Source organism: Pseudorca crassidens, chromosome 10, assembly GCF_039906515.1.
Source record: "Pseudorca crassidens isolate mPseCra1 chromosome 10, mPseCra1.hap1, whole genome shotgun sequence".
Lineage (NCBI taxonomy): Eukaryota > Metazoa > Chordata > Mammalia > Artiodactyla > Delphinidae > Pseudorca > Pseudorca crassidens.
Window position 1 is genome coordinate 38100746 of NC_090305.1, and position 18673 is coordinate 38119418.

General features: G+C 48.2%; 1 protein-coding gene across 4 annotated transcripts in view; it reads left to right on the forward strand.

The window, feature by feature from the left end:
- Nucleotides 1–18673, forward strand: part of CPNE5 (copine 5) — a 101558-nt gene that overhangs the window by 36697 nt on the left and 46188 nt on the right. For 3 of the 4 annotated variants that reach the window (XR_010946853.1, XM_067753150.1, XM_067753152.1), the window contains 6 exons: nt 4830–4933; nt 6399–6438; nt 6653–6729; nt 8497–8556; nt 10700–10750; nt 11036–11099. Coding sequence is in view for 3 of the 4 variants with exons in the window: in XM_067753150.1 (XP_067609251.1) it covers nt 4830–4933; nt 6399–6438; nt 6653–6729; nt 8497–8556; nt 10700–10750; nt 11036–11099 (396 nt within the window). In the remaining variant the exon portion in view is untranslated. The remainder of the gene's footprint in view (nt 1–4829; nt 4934–6398; nt 6439–6652; nt 6730–8496; nt 8557–10699; nt 10751–11035; nt 11100–18673) is intronic. The other variant, XM_067753151.1, reaches the window with a different exon arrangement.

Sequence of the window (18673 nt, forward strand, 5' to 3'; positions counted from 1 at the left end):
AATTCCCCCCTATTGCGCTTCAAGTGCCATTTTAAAAGCAGCGCTGTCATCTTCCCTAATGGGTGTTTTCCTTGGAGTCTCTGCCGGGAGTGGAGGGAGATGGAAGGATGCACAAAGGAATACTTGCCTCTTCTGGGCTGGGGTTTATATAAAATCCTGCCGGAGGGATTTTTTTGTTGTGTTTGAGAGAGGAAGGCAGTGCATTGAGGAGGAGGTAGGTCCCTTTCTTAAGAGGATTCTCTCGAACCTGGGTGTTTTCCTGGAATAGTCTACATTCTAGAAAGCTATTAGGAGAAATTTTCTTTGCATCTGAAGACACGCGGGATTAAGAATTAGAAAGGGCAGGAGAGGAAAATGCAGGAACTGTTTTGCAACCAGGGTTATAAGATCGTTATGGAATTTGTGGGGTGGGGCAGGAACCCAGTCTTATTCAACTCAATGTCCTTACCATGGCCTTGCACACAGGGAGGCTTCTATAAATGCTTGTGAAGTAAACCTCATCTTTATTTGGCTTTCATAATGCTTGAGGACTCTTGGCAGTTAGATGAAGTAAAAATATAATAAGCCTTGGGGAGTATCTCTGTGCTTCCTAGAGGAGATGCTGCCCGATTCGTGAGTCATTTAATAAAGCCAATTAGATCTTCAAATTAAAAAATATATATATATATACGTATATATATATATATATATATATAAATAAAAATATAAAATGAGCTTTGGAGTTAGACATTCTTAGGTTTAGATCCCAGCTGTGCCTAGCTGGTGTGAGCTTGGGCAAGTCGCTTAACCTCTCTGATTTTCAGTTTTCTCACTTGTAAAATGGGTAAATGGTCACAGGGTTTTTGTGAGAATTGAATGCAATAATTCAATGATCCACTTGATCTACTAAGCATTCAGTAAGGGGCTCAGTAAATGTTAGTTTTCTTCCTTCCTCCTACCATGTTCCTACTGAGAGTCTGTGGTTCTCAACTCCATCTGCATCTTAGAATCATGTAGGAAACTTTTAAAAAATACAGTTGTTCAGGCCCCACCCATTGAGATTCGGATTTAATTGGCCTGTGGTAGGGCTTGAGCATGGATGGGTTTTTTTGTTTGTTTGTCTTTTTTGCCGCTCCTCATGGCTCGTGGGATTTTAATTCCCCTACCAGGGATTGAACCCTCACCCTTGGCAGTGACAGCGCAGAGTCCTAACCACTGGACCTCCAGGGAATTCCAAGCATGGGTATTTTTAAAAATCTGTTAAAGGATACGTTTTTTTAAAGACAAAATCACGATTCCCGTAGAAATATAAAATGAACACACGGCAAAGATTTATTCAACTTATTAATCAACGAGGGACCCAGAAAGATGTTATAACTGGTTCAAATAATTCCAACAACACACACATATATGAAATCAGGAATACTGAAATGAATTTACAAATAGCTGCAAAATTGGTCTGTATCCGCAGGGTAATAATCAAATAATCAATTGCATTCCACTGAGGAAAATCCATTTGCATTTCTATGGATAAAATCATCTGCATTACTCTATGCTTTCTGTAATTTACGGAGTTGTAAAGTAGCTCAGGGATAATGAACCATGCAGACCTCTCTGAAATCAGATACCCAGACTAGTATGCGAAACAGGATGCCCAGTGATCTGCTTTTTTGTACATTTTAATAACTTTCACACTTCCCCAGCTAGGGTGGAGCACCCTGCCTTAGACCTTTGTATATAGTTCTGTTAACAGTGTTGTCACACTGTATTGTAGTTATTTGTTTGAGTTGTCCCACCTATGATAGAGAAGTCCTTAAGTACAGGATTTGTGTTCTATTTATGTTTGTAACCCAGCACCCACCACACTGCCTGGCCTACTTTATAAGTGCTTAAAAATTGTTGCATTCATAATTGGATTGAGTTGGATAACTCTAAGAAGCAAGCAGAACGAGTATTATTCTCCATCTTCTGATGAGGAAACTGAGGCTTTGAAAGTCTCCGATCAAGTCACACAATCAGCTTGTGATGAAGTTGGGACTCAAACCCTCTCATTGATTTCCTCATTCAACCTTTCTTCATTCAACAATGAGTACCTACTGTATACCAGTCACTGGGAGCAGTGGGCTTCTGCTGTCCTTGCCCTCAGGACCTTATATGTAGGGTAACATGGCTTAGAGAACGTGAGCCAGAATGCCTGGGTTGTGCCTTGAAGTCAGCAATTATTAGCCATGTGACCCTGGACAAATTACTTGGCTTTTTGGTGCTTTCATTTTCTCATCCATAAAATAGGGAAGCCTGCCATAAAAGGATTAAATAAGGTAATATGGTGTGAAGTGTTTACTGCAGCTGCTGGTGCTATAATCATGTGGGACTGTGAGCCTGTGACTGTTAAACACTGTGTCAGGTCCTGAGCTGCAAAGACGAGGAAAACTTGGATCCCCGCCAACCCATTGCTTGAGAAGCTCAGTCTAGTGGGATGGAAAGAGTAGATCATTATTAGGTCTTGTGATGAGTGCAGCCATAGGGATATGAGGAGGATTATGGTAGTGCAAGGGAAGGGGTGGGAGTTAGAGAGCTGGACTTTCAGGGAGCTGAGTCCTTAAGCATTAGCGATTGGCCTACCTGGGGTACCTGCCAGGAGGTGGCTATTGCAGTGATTGAGGCGAGAAAATGAAGAGTCCTCACCAAGGGCACGGCAGAGGAGGCAGGGAGAGGGGAGAGATTTAGCTGATGGAATTGTTGGGAATGAGAGATTGATTCGCTGTGGGCCTGAGGGCAGGAAGGTGCCAAATCTAGTGCTCCCCAGATGACCCCACACTGCCCTGAGTGGGAGGTTCTCTTTGCAGGTTTCTAACTTACTTCAGGGGAGAAGGGGACACCTAGCTATGTCCCAGACAACTGGAAACATGTTAAGAATGATTGACAACCTATTTAAAATATTTTCATTTTGTCTGCCTATCTTGTTTAGTTTGGGGAATATCATGCTCTACCACCATGGAGTGTACAGTGCTTTTGCACTTTATCTTTTAGACCCATGTCCCTTTTTAAAAATAAAGTCTCACCAAAAATATCTAGTGGATTGAAGACGTAAAAGAGCTGCTTTGATGGAACTGGTAGCCCGGAACGGTGCCTACACTGCCCCCCCTCCATGACATGGGAAGGCTCCTGGGAGCTCCCAGCCCTGTGGACCACAGTCTAGCCCAGTAGTTCTCCAAGGGAGGTCCCTGCACCAGCAACATCAGTGTCACCTGCATTTTTAGAAGTACAGATTCTGGGCTTCCCTGGTGGCACAGTGGTTAAGAATCCGCCTGCCGGTGCAGGGGACATGGGTTTGAGCCCTGGTCTGGGAGGATCCCACGTTCCGCGGAGCAACTGAGCCCGTGCGCCGCAGCTGCTGAGCCCGCGTGCCACAGCTACTGAAGACCCTGTGCTCCGCAGCAAGAGAGGCCTCCGTGATGAGAGGCCTGCGCACCACAACAAAGAGTGGCCCCCGCTCACTGCAACTAGAGAAAACCCGCGCGCAGCAACGAAGACCCTACGCAGCCAAAAATAAATAAATAAAATAAATAAATTTATTTTAAAAAAAGAAGTACAGATTCTTAGCCCTCATCCTAAACCCACTGAATCAGAACCTACAATCTATGTTTTAACAAACGCTTTAAGTAATTCTCATGCCCAGAAATGGGGAGTGACTTGCTTTAAGTCATTCAGGGAGTTTAATGGGATATAATTATTGAGTGTCCAGTGTGTGCCAAACTCTAGTGTATATGTTGCAGGGGTTACCAAGAAAGTTAAGTCTCTGAATTAGTTATGCACTGCCGAGTAACAAATTAGCCCACAGCTTAGCCACTTAAACAACAGGGTCATGGATCTGGGTGTAGCTCTGTGGAATCCTTTACGTCAGGGTCTCTCACAAGGCTGTAGTCAAGGTGTTGGCCAGGGCCTCAGTCTTCTCAAGGTTCAGCTGGGGCAGGATCCACTTCTAAGTTCACTCAGTGGTTTTTGGTAAGATTTAGATTCTCAGGGGTGGGTTGGCTGATAGCCTTGGTTCTTTGCCACATGGGTCTCCCCATAGGGCAGCTCACATCATGGCATGTGGTTTCATCAAAGTGAGCAAGCAAGAGAGAGAGGGCGCCTAAGATGGAAGCCATAGTCGTTTATAACATAACCTTGGAAGTGACTTGTGCTCTAGTCCAGTCTTCATTAGAAGTGAGTCACTAGCTCCAGCCCATATTCAAGGGGAGGGGATTGCACAAGGGCATGAATGCCACGAGATGGGACCTTAAAAGATCCCACAATCCCTGTCTCTGCCTTGCATTTACAATTGGGGCATCAAATCAATACACACCTAATGCGGAATCAGTCAGAGAAGGAAGGTGGTCATAGAGGTGGCACAAGTTCAGTGGTGGCTCAGAGAGAAGTAATTCTCTGGTTGGAGGAATCAGGAAGATTTCCTGGAGGAGGCAGCATTAACAGCAGACCTTGAAGGATTGGAGGATGTGCCATTGGCTGAGAAGGGGAGGCCAGGTGGAGGACACAGCCTAGGCAAAGGCAGTGAGGTGAACAAGTGAAGGGCCTGCTCAGGTATCCAGGTATCAAAACCATCTCACTTGAGTGGAGCCTATATAGAGAAAGGGAGAATAAAGTGACAATGGAGATTGGAGCCATAGGTGGACAGCTTCCACTGTTAGATGTGGGAGCTCTCCCCTTGATGGGGGGGGGGTGGGGGCAGGAGCTGGGAGAGGCATGGCTTCCATCATTACCAGGTTCAGGACTGAGGGGCTCCGAGCCCAGTGCTCCCCTGTTCCACCAGCCTGGCCGTGAGATCCACGCCCCATCTCCTCTTGTAGTTCGGACGCACTGAAGTCATCGACAACACACTCAATCCCGACTTTGTGCGCAAATTCATCGTGGATTACTTCTTCGAGGAGAAGCAGAACCTCCGTTTTGACCTGTAAGTAGAAGATCGTGCTGAGGATGGAGCTGGGGAAGGAACCATGGATGGGAGGTGGGGCTACAGGACCTGTAGTGGGGCAGGAGTTTCCTCACGAGGGAAGGTAGCGGGGAGCTGTGATAGTAGAGGAGCTCAGGGTTGGCCTAGGATAAAAGTGACAATTAGCTGAATCCAGCCCCACCTTCATCAGGAGGTGGAAAGAGGTGGGAGGGGGAACAAAGGCACCCCCCCATTTGTCTCAGTGTGGGAGGGTGCTGGGCAAGCTACCTGATTCCGGGGGTGGTGAGGAAAGATCTTGGGGGCAACCCAGCTCTAATTCTGGGGAGCCCTTTTCCCCCCAGCTCCCCATTGACTTCTCCCTCTGTAAAAGCTTGTTCTGGGAGAGGGTCCCCTCCAGTTTCCCCTCCTGCAGAGGTGACTTGGCTGATGGGGCTCAAAGCGTCTGTGTGTTTATCACAAAGATGCAGAGTGCCCCTTTCCTGAGGTTAAGGATGATGGTGGGATTTTAGTCTGATGAGCAGGTGGAGGAGTGGTGTTTTGTTGTATTTTCAGGATCTAAGGTGATTAGAAAGGATTGTGCCCTAGAGAATTGTGGACTGAGTGGGGAAGAAAAGAGGGATTGGCACCTGAGAGAGCAAAGGAAAAAAATGCAGTGAAAGGAAATGACTTTGGAGGCAGCAATAGAAGGACTTGAGGCCCAGAGCAGTCAATGCAGCCCATTGTAGGGAAGTCACCTGGTGACACTTTGGAGAGAGAAAGTGCTCTGGGAAGGGGACTGGCACAAAGACGACTGCCCCTCAGTAGGAGTTGTCTGTACCTAGAATGACTGTTTGGCTGCAGTAATGGCCAGTGTGAGTAGAGGCGGAATGCAGGAGGGAAGGGCTGCAGGTGAGGCTGTGGGTGAGCCAGCCCCAGGTGAAGAGAGGTGCCCAGCTGCAGGATCAGCTGCCTGTGGCGGGCTGAGGTACAGGTATTCATGCCTCCCTCTTTCCTGAGTGCTCAGGCCTGAGGGCAGGTTGGGCAGGCCTGGGCAAAAGGGAACAATCAGGGAAGGTCAAAGGCAAGGTACTGAAGTCCAAGGGCAGCTGAGCCTTAGCTGGGAAGATGGGAGAACAGTCAGTGAAGAGCAGGCTGGCTCGGGTATCTGTGAACCAGCCAGGGTGGCAGAGCAAGTTTATTTTATTCTTTCAATTTTTAATGAGGTATAACATACATAGTGAAGTGCCCAAATCTTAATAGCGCTACCCCAATGATGCATTTTGATATCCATTTCCCACCCAGATCAAGAGACAGACTAGCACCTTAGAAGGCTCCCATTTGCATCTCCCTGCTATTACTCCCAGAAATATCCACTGTGTTGGTGCCTGGTTTTGGGGGAGCAGGGGTCCTGGCTCAGCTCAAGAAGTCAGGCAATTTGGGGCAGGATGCCCCAGCTGCCTTCACCATCTCTCTGTGTTCCCTGCAGATATGATGTTGACTCCAAGAGTCCTGATTTATCCAAACACGTGAGTTCTGCCAGTGCCTGCCCAGCAATTCTGAAAGTCTCTTAAATGCCAAACTCTGAGTTGGCCTTGGGCTTCACTGTGACACAGAATGTGTCTGATGCTGCATCCTGTCATTTCAGAGCCCTCATACTTCCAGGGGTGAGGTGATGGAGGAGGTGGGATGGCTGTGAACAGAGTGGGTGACAGTGGTCTTTTCTGTACCCTGGATGTGCAGGATTTTCTGGGCCAGGCCTTCTGCACCCTTGGAGAGATTGTGGGGTCCCCTGGGAGCCGCCTGGAGAAGTCCCTCACGTAAGTGTTCAGGGGAGTGGGACCTGTATGGTTTGCTTCCTCAGTGATGGGCCAACTTCCTGTTTATCCCTGCTGAGGGCTGGCTCAGGGGAGGGGCAAAGCAGTCAGCCAGTCATAACAGACAATCGGAAATAAGGAGACCTCATGGGCCTTGCCCTTGCAGGGCTTTTAACCCAGTTATCTTGGAGGGACCCTGGCTCAGTTATTAGAACCCCATGTTCCTTAGCATGGCCCGAGATACTATCTACCCCACTCTCACACCCCACCCCATCATTGTACAGGGGAAGAAACTGAAGCCCAGAGAGGGAAATTGATTTGCCCAAGGCCACACAACTAGGAAGTAGAAGAGCTGGGATTTGAACCCAGGGATCTACTCACAAAGAGTATTCCTCAGATTGTTCATACCTTGTTGAGGCCAGAGCTGGGCATGGTGAGGCTCTCCCTATCCCACCCTGCCCTTGCATCATAGGGTTTTAAGTGCTTTTAGGGGAAGACTATTACACTGAGCAGGCTCTGGGATGTGGAGTCCCAAGACTTGTCACAGTGGAGCCTGAGGGTGGCTTCAGGGACCAGCCAGGTTGGCCAGGTGATGGGGTGACCTCTCTTGTCCCTGTATCAGGAAGCCCCAGGAGTAGGGCCCAGGCAAGAGAAGGCTGCACGCTAAGACAAGTGTCCAGGTCATAGGGCAGGGTGGGCAGAAAAGCCCCGCACTTGCTTCTGCCAAGTTCACCCTGGATGCTGTCCCCTCACCGTGATCAATAACTGCAGAAGGTGTTATTGTGTGGGGGTGGTCTCTCTCCCAGGCCCTTGTCTCTGACCCCCAGTAACTGTGTGGCAACTTCAGGGTCCCCAGAAAGGGCTCACTATCCCCACAAACGTCTCCTCCTCTGGGTTCACAGAAAATAGTGATAAATAGCTATCATTTATTGAGAACAGGGAGTAAACTTATGTTTGGGGGCTCTGAAGTTTATAGAGTTTGGGGTCCCGGGAGTGAGTTTGTGTCGGCCCCTCTCAGCTCCCCACTGCCTGGATCAAATGCACATGAGTTATTTGGGTCTGTGCTGTCCCCTGACCCACCTTTGGTGGAGGGACACACCTTCAAGAGGGATCAAGGAAGACTTGGGATAGGGGATGGCTACTGAGAAGAGCCTTAAAGGGTAAGCGGGATATAAAATGCCGAGATGCTGGGTGTTGGTGAAGGAGGGGGATCTACTCTCCCCACTGAAGACACGTGAAGTTTTCATGTGTCTAAGTCTAGTTGTCTCCCAGGCTAGACCTATGAACGGCTCCCTTTCATTGGGCATCTGTTCTGAACCAGACAGTCTTTTGTCTCCATGGCCTCATGTGATTATCTCAGCAATCTCCCCATTTCACAGCCCGAACACTGAGGCTCAAAGAGGTAGAACAGAGTTTCTCAAACTGTAGCAGGCATCAGCATCACCTGGAGGGCTTGTTTAGTACAGACTACTGGGCTCCAACCCCAGGTCTGGGCAAGGGCCTGAGAATTTACATTTCTAACACGTTTCTAGGGGCTGTGATGCTGCTTGCCTGGGGACCACACTTTGAGAACCCCTGGGGTGGAGCTGCCCAGGGCTTCACAACAAGGTTTGGGAAGAAGACCTCTCCTTCCTCTGGCCTGTGGCTCTTGGTCCTGGTTTGATGTTTGACCCAGAACAGAAACCTGTCTCCAAGAATCTAGATGCCAAGGGCTCTGGCCTCTCAGAATGGGGATACTCAGCTCATGACCTGCCCTCTCTCTCTCCACAGAATAGGAGCATTCAGCCTGAATTCCAGGACAGGCAAACCCATGCCAGCTGTATCCAACGGGTAGGCCACCAGACATCTCTAGCCCTGGAGTCCTCAGACATTCAGCCAGCTCTGCAGAGGGGGCCTCAGAGTCCTGGCCCAGTCCCTGCTCCTACCACTGTGCCTTTAGCCCTGGTCAGGGACACAGAGAGGGTCCTGGGTCCCTCCTAAAGTGGCACTTTGGGCCACTCCGCAGCTGGCCCTCCCCCCGTCCAGGCTAGACCTCCAGCATCCCCAGCCCCAATGGCTCATAGGACTTCAGGGAGCAGGGTGGGGCTTAGAGGTAGGGGCTGTTTCTGGGAATCAGCAGGGGCTGGGCACTCTTCCTTCCCTTCCTCTCTCCCGGCCAGTTTTCTTCCACCTCCCACCTCCTCTAACCCTTCCCCTCTCTTCTCTTCATCTCCTCCCCATCTTCTTCTCCGTTGCTTCCACTGCTGGATGTCAACCTGCTCACAGAGTAGGTTCCGCTAAATCCTTACTCTCCGCATTTGCTTACCAGCTGTGGCAGGCTGGCCTTGTTCCTCCAGCCCCCACCCTGAACATCTGCTTTTGGCTGGCCTCACGCAGATATGGCAACCAAGACCCTCCCACTCTTTCCCTTTCCTCTCCTGGTTGGAGAAAGGGTCCTCACCTGGCAGGGGTGGGGGAGCCAGGGTAGGGAGCATCTGCTTGGGGGACCAGCCTGGAGGTACCTCTCGAGACGAGCACTTTGGCTGAGTAAGCAAAGCTCCACTAGCCTTTGCAGAGGGCTCCTAGAAGTTGGGGTCCCAGCAGCTGGATTGGCCACCAGCCTAGTGGGATGTGGGAAAGAGGCCTTCAGGGGACCCAGGGATGCTCACAGCCCAGGAAGTATATGGATGCTAATTTATAAGAAGAGTAGAGAAGCAGCAATTGGAGAGGGAGCAGGAGTCAGAGAGAGAAACAGAAAGGGAGAGCAAGAAAGACCAGAAGGATGGAGGGAGGGAGGGAGGGAGAGAGAGAGAGAGAGGCCAAGCGAGCAGGTGGGAGCAGACTGGGGCTTGAGAGCGTGGAAGGAAAGATTGGAAATAGAAGAGGGGCTAAGAGGCAAAGAGAGGAGCAGATGGAGAACCATTGGACAGAGGAGGCTGGTGTGAGGATTCTATCTCCCTGGTCAAACAAATCAATCTTTACTAGCAAGGAGGGCCAGATTGGGAGGCGGGGGAGGTAGGGAGGGGCTTTGGGTTACTCAACTCAGCTGCCCAAGTCTAGGGGGACAAGCTGTCAGGCACCGCCACCTGCCTATGGCAGGGGAACCTCGAGATGCAGCCTCTGCTCTGCTCACCTGATTTGGAGAGATTTAGGCTGTCTCATCAGCCCTCAGGGCCGGCTCCCATGCCTCCCCTGTTTGAGAACCTCTCCCTTTAAGGGCTGGCACTGGGGAGAGCTCCATCAGTGGTTCTCAAAATGTGATCCACAGTCAACATGCTGGTGACCCTTAGGCTGGCCCAATTGTGGGGCTGGATTTTATCAGCTTTGCACGATTGTAAAGGAAACCAGGCAGGGAGAGAAATGGTGCTCTTGAGGGCCTTCTCTGTGCCAGGCACTGTGTGTGTGCAATATTAGTTAGTAAAATGGATGCTACAATTACACCCATTTTATGGGCCATGAAACTGAGATTCAGAGAGGTTGTAGTAGTGAGCCCAAAGTCACACAGCTACTGGACAACGTGCCATTTTCTTCTCCCTCCCAGTGGGCCCTGGCTGCACTGGGACCCCCCTGGGTTAGTCCTAAACAATTGGAATGGGATGGGATGGTGCCTGGGGGAGGGGGCCCTCCTGATCAAAGGAAGAGGTAGTGCAGATCCCCTGGGTAGAGCTCCACCCTGGGAATTGCCCTCCTAGAGGGGATTCTCTGGGTGGGTTGACTTCATGTCCCGGTTGCCTCCCTCACAGAGGAGGCACATGGTTGGCCGGGATCTCTCTCCCCCAGAGAGACCCCAGCCAAGAAGTTTAAGGGGAGGGAGCCATGGGAGAGGGCCCGGCAAGCTGCCACCAAGAGTATACCAGCCCTCCTGCTTTACCCCCTTTTACTGGTCTCTCACCTACGATGAATCAGAGTGGCTCAGAGCTGGAATGTTCCAGGACTCTGGGGATCAGCTGGGTGCAGGGTGGGGTGGCTAGCCCACGAGGTCTTTTGCCCACAGAAGTGGTCTTTGGATGGAAAGTTTGAGGACCACTGGTCTGGAAGCCTCCGGGTGAGTCTGGATGCTTTTCCAATTCTAGGACTTTCACTGCAGACAGTACCCTTCTTGGCGGGCTCTTGGGGAGCAGGGGGCGGGGCAGCTCCAGGCCTGGGGGCCTGGCCCAGGAAGCAGTGCCCTAGGCCACAGGAGACTGTGTCTTCTTAGGGGCTTTGGGGCAGATCTGCTGGATGGTTGGGGGTGGCGGGAGGAGGATGAAGAGGGCTGATTCAGGGAGAGTTCAGGCTTGTGGCTCTGTCTTTGTCTGACTTTCCATTCTTTCATCTTCTCCTCTCCCAGTGGTGTCCCAGGGAAGAAATGTGGCACCATCATCCTGTCCGCTGAGGAGCTCAGCAACTGCAGGGTGAGTGGCAGAGGGACTCCAGGACAGGACCTGGTGGGGGTGGGGTTGAAGCAGTGACAGAGAGCAAGCTGGCCTCTCTGTGACCGTTGTGTGTCATTGGAGGGACTGGGGGAAGACAGGGCTCCTCAGTCTGACCTGGCTGTCGTAGAAGTCCACAACATCGGAGCTAGAAGGTGTCTTCCCTTTTTACAGCTGAGCTGAGGCCCAGAGACAGGAGGAAACTCGCCCACAGTCAGCAGCAGAGCTGGGCTGGGAGCCCTGGTCCACTCCCCATCATGGCCACCGCTCACTTGTCCTTGAGCCAAGACTGCCTTGGCACTGACACTAGCAACAGAGGGGCCTTTTCTTGGAGCCTGGGCGCTTGGCATTTAGTTGTCATTTTTCACTTTTAGCTCTGGAGTAGGGTGACACCCCTGCATGGGGCTGAGGGAGAGAGAGCATGTGGGGTGTGTGTGTGTGTGTGTGTGTGTGTGTGTGTGTGTGTGTGTGTGTTGGGAAGCCAGAGTCTGCAATCCTAGCAAAAATCCCTTTGTTTTGCTTCTTCTGTGGGACTGTGGAAAAGAAGGAGATGGGGACAGCTGGCAGGTAGCTGAGCACCCAAGAAGGGACTCAGGGGACCCAATAGCTAATAATGCTGATAAAATGCAGTAATGGTGATAGTTTCTGTCTGTCAATGTCTGGGCATTTTACATGTTATCACTACTTCTGACAACAATCCTAAGAGGTAGGGTAACCATTGTTATTCCCATTTTATGGATGAGGAAAGTGAGGTTCAGAGAGGCTAATCACCTGTTCAAGGACAATAAGTGGTAGAGCCAGGGTTCTAATCCAGGTCAGCCTGATTCTGAAACCCAGGCTTATTCCCCTAAACTACCCAGGCTTGCATGCCCCTTAGGTTAATTAGGAGCCACAGGTGAGAACATAGAGGGTCATAAGGAGAAAAGGAGGAGACAGCGACAGTGTGAGCACAAGACCAATTCTGGGGTAACCTGGGAACTCAGCTTCCTTATGGGGCTGGATCCAGCTCAGATTAGAGGGCCTGGGAGGGATGAGGAGAAACAGCATTTTCTGACCTTCCTGGGAAGGCAGTATAACCATTGTATCCATTAGCTATCAGTATTTACCATATTAGAAGTTAAAATTGAGGGACTTCCCTGGCAGTCCAGTGGTTAAGACTCCGCGCTTCCACTGTAGGGGCGCAGGTTCAATCCCTGGTCGGGGAATTGAGATCCCACATGCGGCAGCACAGTGCTGCCAAAAAAAAAAAAAAAAAGAAATTTAAATTATGTATTAATTCATTTAAAAATAACAATAATTTAACCCATTATAGGTTAACAGAAGTAACATCTTTTTTGAAAAATAACTATATTTTCCAAAATAAAATTCATTTATTGAGAAGAGTGCTTTGCTTTATATTTTAAAAAATCACTTTAACGTCTGGCTTAACAGAAGAGCTGGATTTTCATATCAGCTTCTGCAGTCAATCTGTTATGATATCACTGTTGGATAACTTCTAGAAAACTCCATGTCTTATCAGCATTATTATGAAAATAGCTTTGGCCTCGTGGACTCCCTTGGGGGTTCCTGGTCCATACTTTGAGAACTACTGGTGTGTATGGAGGTATAAATTGTTAGCCAATATTAATTGAGCGATTATTCTGAGACACACACTGTGCTAAGTGGTATATAGTATCAGTTTATTTATCTGATGTATTATAATATGTAATGTAATCCGTAGAATGATGTATTATAATATCTGATGTATATGGTCCTCATTTTACAGAGAGGTTAAGGGACCTGCCCAAGGTCACACAGCCACTGAGTAGAAGAGATGTGAGCCCAGGCAGTCTGGTCCTAGAGCCAGGGTCTTTAATGACTAGGCTGTAGTGCCCCAAACTCTGCTTTCAGGGCCTTCCAGTTGGAGAATAAGACACAGAATTGTTAGGACAGGGCAGTATAACAATGACCAAATCATCTCAAACACAATTGCTCAATCTGGTTTCTCTACTTGTCTGTTTACCTCAGTGGGTCTGGAGGAACTTGACCGCAGGACTAAACCTCCCCCTCGTATACACCCAGGAGAGGGCGTGGCGTGCAGTAGGTGATCACAGGGGTTCTTTTGTGAATCTGTGACTGAATGAATAGGAAGCAGGTGATGATGAAAACTCCTATGCCTATATATGCTGGCGACCTCAACGCTCTTAGAGTCCCAACAAGGGAGAGAATGCAGCTGATGCGTAGACTAGAGCTTCTGTTCAAGCTTCCTGAGCCTCAGTTTCCCCACATGTATGCTGGGGCGGATAGGGTGGCAGTGAGGATTAAAGGAGATTGTGAAGGGACTGTGCCTAACAGGGGCTGGGCTCCTAGTGGGTGTCTGGGAAAGGTTGAATCTGAATTCCCTGAAGCCTAGATTCAGTTTGCCCCCATGCTTATAACTCAGTTGGTGACTTCCTCCCTAGTTTATAATTAAATAAAGTAATGCAAGTGAAATTGCTTTGGAAATTCTAAAGCTCTGGACAATGCTTGGTGCTGTTATTGGTCTACTTTTCCGGGATTGGTAAACAGTCTGGGTTTAATACCCCTTAGGCTCTGCCTCCTCCTCCTCCTTCCCCACTCCTCCCTTCCCCGCCTTCATCCAGGGATGACAGCAGTTTCTTTGATTTAAGCTGTTTCAGAGCAAGTGGGGGTTGGGGGGGGGCTCCCTCCCTTCCTCTTGATATTGTCAGCTCCTTTTCTTTTGGGGCATCTTTGGCTGAGTTCTGTCTTTCCCTAGAATACTTGCAAGGAAAAGAGACTAATTCCCAGCATCTGGCTGAATTAAAATAATTACATCTGAACGGCTTTGCTTCTGTCATTCCAGCATTCAGTAGGAGGATCAAAGGAAGAGGGTGGAGTCTGAGAGATGGTTTTTCACCAGAGCAGGGCTTCCTGCTCAAATGGATATATTCTGCCAAAGCAGACAAACCCTCCCTTCATCCATGGGGATGGTGTGGGCGGGCAGGGACCAGCAAAAGATTAGAGTAGACTCCAGCGGGTCACCAGCATGCTTTGATGGGTTATAGAAAAGCCCTTCTCATCTGGAATTTAAATACCAAGAAAGTGCCAACAATCCGAATTTGATCCAAAATATTATTCAGTGATACTTGATATTGACAACGACGAGTTAATCTCCTGAAGGGGCTCTGAATGACCCAAGAGTTCATTATGCTCATCAGTAAAACAATGATTTTTCCGTGTAATACTGAGCAATATTTGCATAGTCCTCACAGTTGACCAAGACTCTCATGTTAACAGTCTATTTGATTGTCACCATGGGGCTCAGGGCTGGGTAGGTGTGAGTAACCCAGTGCACAGATGCAGAGAGGTTGAAGTGACCTGCCTAAGACTGCAGGATTCTAGCCCAAGCCTTGGTTCAGGGAGTCTTTCCCTCACCCAGGGAAGTCCCGAGTCTTCATGGTACATGGAACAGCTGTGGGCTTTGTGGTCTTTGTCAGGCCAGTAGCCTTTAGCAGGCATGGTGAGTGGCTGGGCTTCTGGAGAGAGGCAGTGGGGTGTTGCGGGTGCAGGGAGCAGATAGCTCCTTGCCTTCCCCTCCCCAGACCCTTAGCTACCCTTAGGGCTGCCAGCCACCCAGACCAGCCTTGCTCTGGAGCCAGGAGGTCCTGGCCGGATGCACATTCTCACTGCCTCCCAGTCAGGTCCCTGTACACACTGGCAAAAGTGTGGCTCACCTCTCACAAGCCAAGGGAGTCAAAGCTTCACACTGCAGCTGCCCGTCCCCCACCCCTTTTAGGTATCACCAGCCTGCTCGTGTATTCATTCATTTCATTTCATCAGATATGCTTTGGCTCAGTTCGTGCCCTCCCAGAGTTTCCAATTTAGTATGAGAAAGAGAGACAGAAATTGCCAACCAGCAATCACAGCACAGCAGTGGTCCTCAACCCTGCCTCTTTTTTTTTTTAAATACATTTATTTATTTATTTATTTTTGGCTGTATTGGGTCTTCGTTTCTGTGCAAGGGCTTTCTCCAGTTGCGGCGAGCGGCGGCCACTCTTCATCGCGGTGCGCGGGCCTCTCACTGTCACGGCCTCTCCCGTTGCGGAGCACAGGCTCCAGACGCGCAGGCTCAGTAGTTGTGGCTCACGGGCCTAGCCGCTCCGCGGCACGTGGGATCTTCCCGGACCAGGGCACGAACCCGTGTCCCCTGCATTGGCAGGAGGATTCTTAACCACTGTACCACCAGGGAAGCCCCCCTGCCTCTTTTTTATAACAAATATTTTATAGCACTCTTTAGTATCTTGAAGGAAAATTCATGGATATACTATACACTATTCCAAAATACATACAGGTGAGGCAGTGAGCCCTTGCAGCTACCTGGGGGGAGATGGATCCAGGCAAAGAGGTTAGCTCTTGCAAAGGCCCAGGGGCAGGAAAAGAGTGATGAGTGACATCAGAGAGGCAAGGGTGTGGGTGAGTGTGGAGGCCAGGTTGTGTGGGACCTTGTGGCCGGGGAGCTTAGCTTTGAATCCTGTTAAAGTCAGAACTCTCATTGTTCTAAAGACAAACTTTAGAGAGAGCCCAGTGTCTCTATATGGGAGGCTCAGGAAGAGTCCTGGGACGGAGGGAGAAAGGTAGGAAGAAAGAGGTAAGGTGAAGTGGGGGGTAGTGGTGAAGGTTTTCCGAGTGTCAGAATATGCAGGTTGATGTTTGGGAAAAATGTGTGTGTGGCCAGCACAGGTGTAAGTGTCCTTCATGATAAATGATCAGGATTCAGACATCACCTTTTAAAAAAGTTAATTTGTAATGTTTTGGTCTTAGAAATTATCTTTCTGGTTAAAAAAAAACAGAATGAAAGAAAACAAAACAAAAACACTTTTCCTGATGCTAGAAAAATAACATGTTTCTAACAGACAGTTGGAAAATACAAAGAATAGAAACATCAACAAGAGATAATCACTGTTGCCATTTTGATGCGTTTCCTCCAAGGCTTTTTTTCTGGGCGTACAAATATATAGTTTTTTCTTATAATTAGTAGAATATGGTAACCAGATTTATTTTCCCATGTCACTAGATATTCTTGGAAGACATTTTTAATAGCTGTATATCACATTTCTGTTTATGGATGGGCCATAATTTATTAAAGCTATTCTCTTAAAGGAAACAGTATAATTATTACTACAGTGAACATCCTCATAGCTGAATTGTTCCATTTTTCTTTGAACTTTAGTTGATGGATTTTGGTTAGTATGCCAGACACACAGGCTCAATGAGCAGGAGGAAAAACGGTCAATCTGGAGTATTCAGCCTCTGAATGACCAAATCAACAGTTACACAACTGATTGGATTGCTTGAGAAGTCAGTCATTAAGACAGGAGAGAAAAACCAGCTTGACCTCAAGGTGGTTATTCCCGTCAATGTGTAGCGACAGGCCTAGCCTCCTAGACCAACTTTAATACTCACCATCTGCATTAGAATAAACTCTAGCCTATGGAGTCTTTGCTTCTATCCCTGAATGCCTACACCCCAGGCAGGCGGGGGCTCTGGGCCCCTCTATGAATGCAGAAGCCCTTCTGAAGGTCACTGGTCACGGAATCACCCCCAGCTCTGAGTTGTGTTTCTCCCTACGGGAATGCTAAATTTCAGAGTTGTGGCTAATGATTCTTTATTTTTTAATTTAATTTTTATTTTATATTGGAGTATAGTTGATTTACAATATTGTTTTAGTTTCAGGTGTACAACAAAGTGATTCAGTGATACATATATATATATCCATTCTTTTTTCGGATCCTTTTCCCATATAGGTTTTTTCTTTTTAATCAATGTCTTCTTTTTTCAGACTAAAAAAGGCAATGTACTAATTCCAGGAAATTTGGAAAATGTAGCAAATATTAAAGAGAAGACAGTAAATGTCACCATGGTTCCACCATCTATTTAAAAGTGCTTCTTAGGGTATAGCATGTGAGCAGTAGGGCAAAGTGTTTAGAACTTGGGCTCTGGATCCAGACCAAATGCCATTGCTTACGAGCTCTGTGACCCTGGGCAGGTTACTTGACCTCTCTGTGCCTCAGTTTCTTCATCTGTAAAATGGCTTTATTCAGATTTTTGATATTTTATGTATCATGGATTTTTGCATTGATTTTGATTTTTTAAAATATCGCATTAGGGACTTCCCTGGCAGACCAGTGTTTGAGACTTCACCTTCTAATGCAGGGGGTGCGAGTTTGATCCCTGGTGGGGGAGCTAAGATCCCACATGGCTCGCAGCCAAAACACCAAAACATAAAACAGAAGCAATATTGTAACATTCAATAAAGACTTTAAAAATGGTCCACATCAAAAAAATCTTTAAAAAAAAAATCTCATTAAAATCTTTCATTATTGAGATTTTTGGAGTCCCTTAAATTTTGCACTTGCCTTATCCTTGCTCTGATCCTGGGGGCTGCCAGCAAGACCCAAGCCAGAGCAGCCTTCCATTCTCCACCCCCCACCCCCGGCGTGTTGCTACCCTCTCCCAGCCTTCAGCCCACTTGCTGACCTCCTGGGTCAGGGAGGCCTAACATGCTAGAGTTGGGCCAGGCCACCATCCCAGAGAGAAAGGCTGTTTGCTGTGGTCTCCCAAGCAGCCTGATTAACATGCGGAAAGATGCAAATTGAGGCAATCCTGCTGTTTTAGAAGAACTTAATATGTTTTTTTAAAAGATAGGGTGAAAAGGCAGAAATTGCAGAAAATTATATATTGCGGGAGCTGTTTTATCATCTCTGCAGTTGATTCCAGAGATGCTTCTGGTTTGGGACAGGCATATTATGTGTTCAGAGAGCCCCACTGCCAGGCTGAGAATGTCAAACAGCAGGACCTCTGACCCTCAGCCAGAATTTGCTGCTCCCTGATCCTGCTGGCCCAGTGCATTTTATTGCCGCTTCCCTAGCCTCTTCCTGGGGTCACATGTATATCAAGTGTTGATTCATTCATTAACCCTTATTTAAGGGGAACAGTTGAAGCATAGTAAATAGGACTATTGACATAACCCAGAAGCACCTTCAAAAGCAAGTCCCCAAGCAGCTCCATGCTCCTTGTCTCACAGGCTCCCCATGGGCCACACACCCATTAGGGAGGAACCTTGCCTTGGTTATAGCCTAGAAAGCTCTCTGAAGTTCTGTCTTATGCCCACGGATTTGACAATGGCCCCATACAGTTTATCATAATGGGCTTTTGGCGAATGTCTCTGGGTCTGTGTGGCGATAGGGAAGGCAGATCATGTTGAAGAACAAAATAAGCTCCCAGCAATGCCTCACACATATTTGCCATGGGGGTGCGTGGGGGAATGAGATGTGGCTCACTGGTGGATGTTTCCAGTTAGATGAATTTCAGAGTCAGTCTTTTTTTTTTTAGCTAGCTTGCATAGAGGAGACTTTTCTAAAATGGATTTCACACTTCCTGACTTCTCAAACTGAGGCTACAAAACATAACTAAACTTATCTTGATGATTCGGGGTCATCATTTGGAATCTCAGTTATTAATCTTCGGAGCCAGACTGTCTTGTTTCAATCCAAGCTTCTCCTCTTACTAAGCTTTGT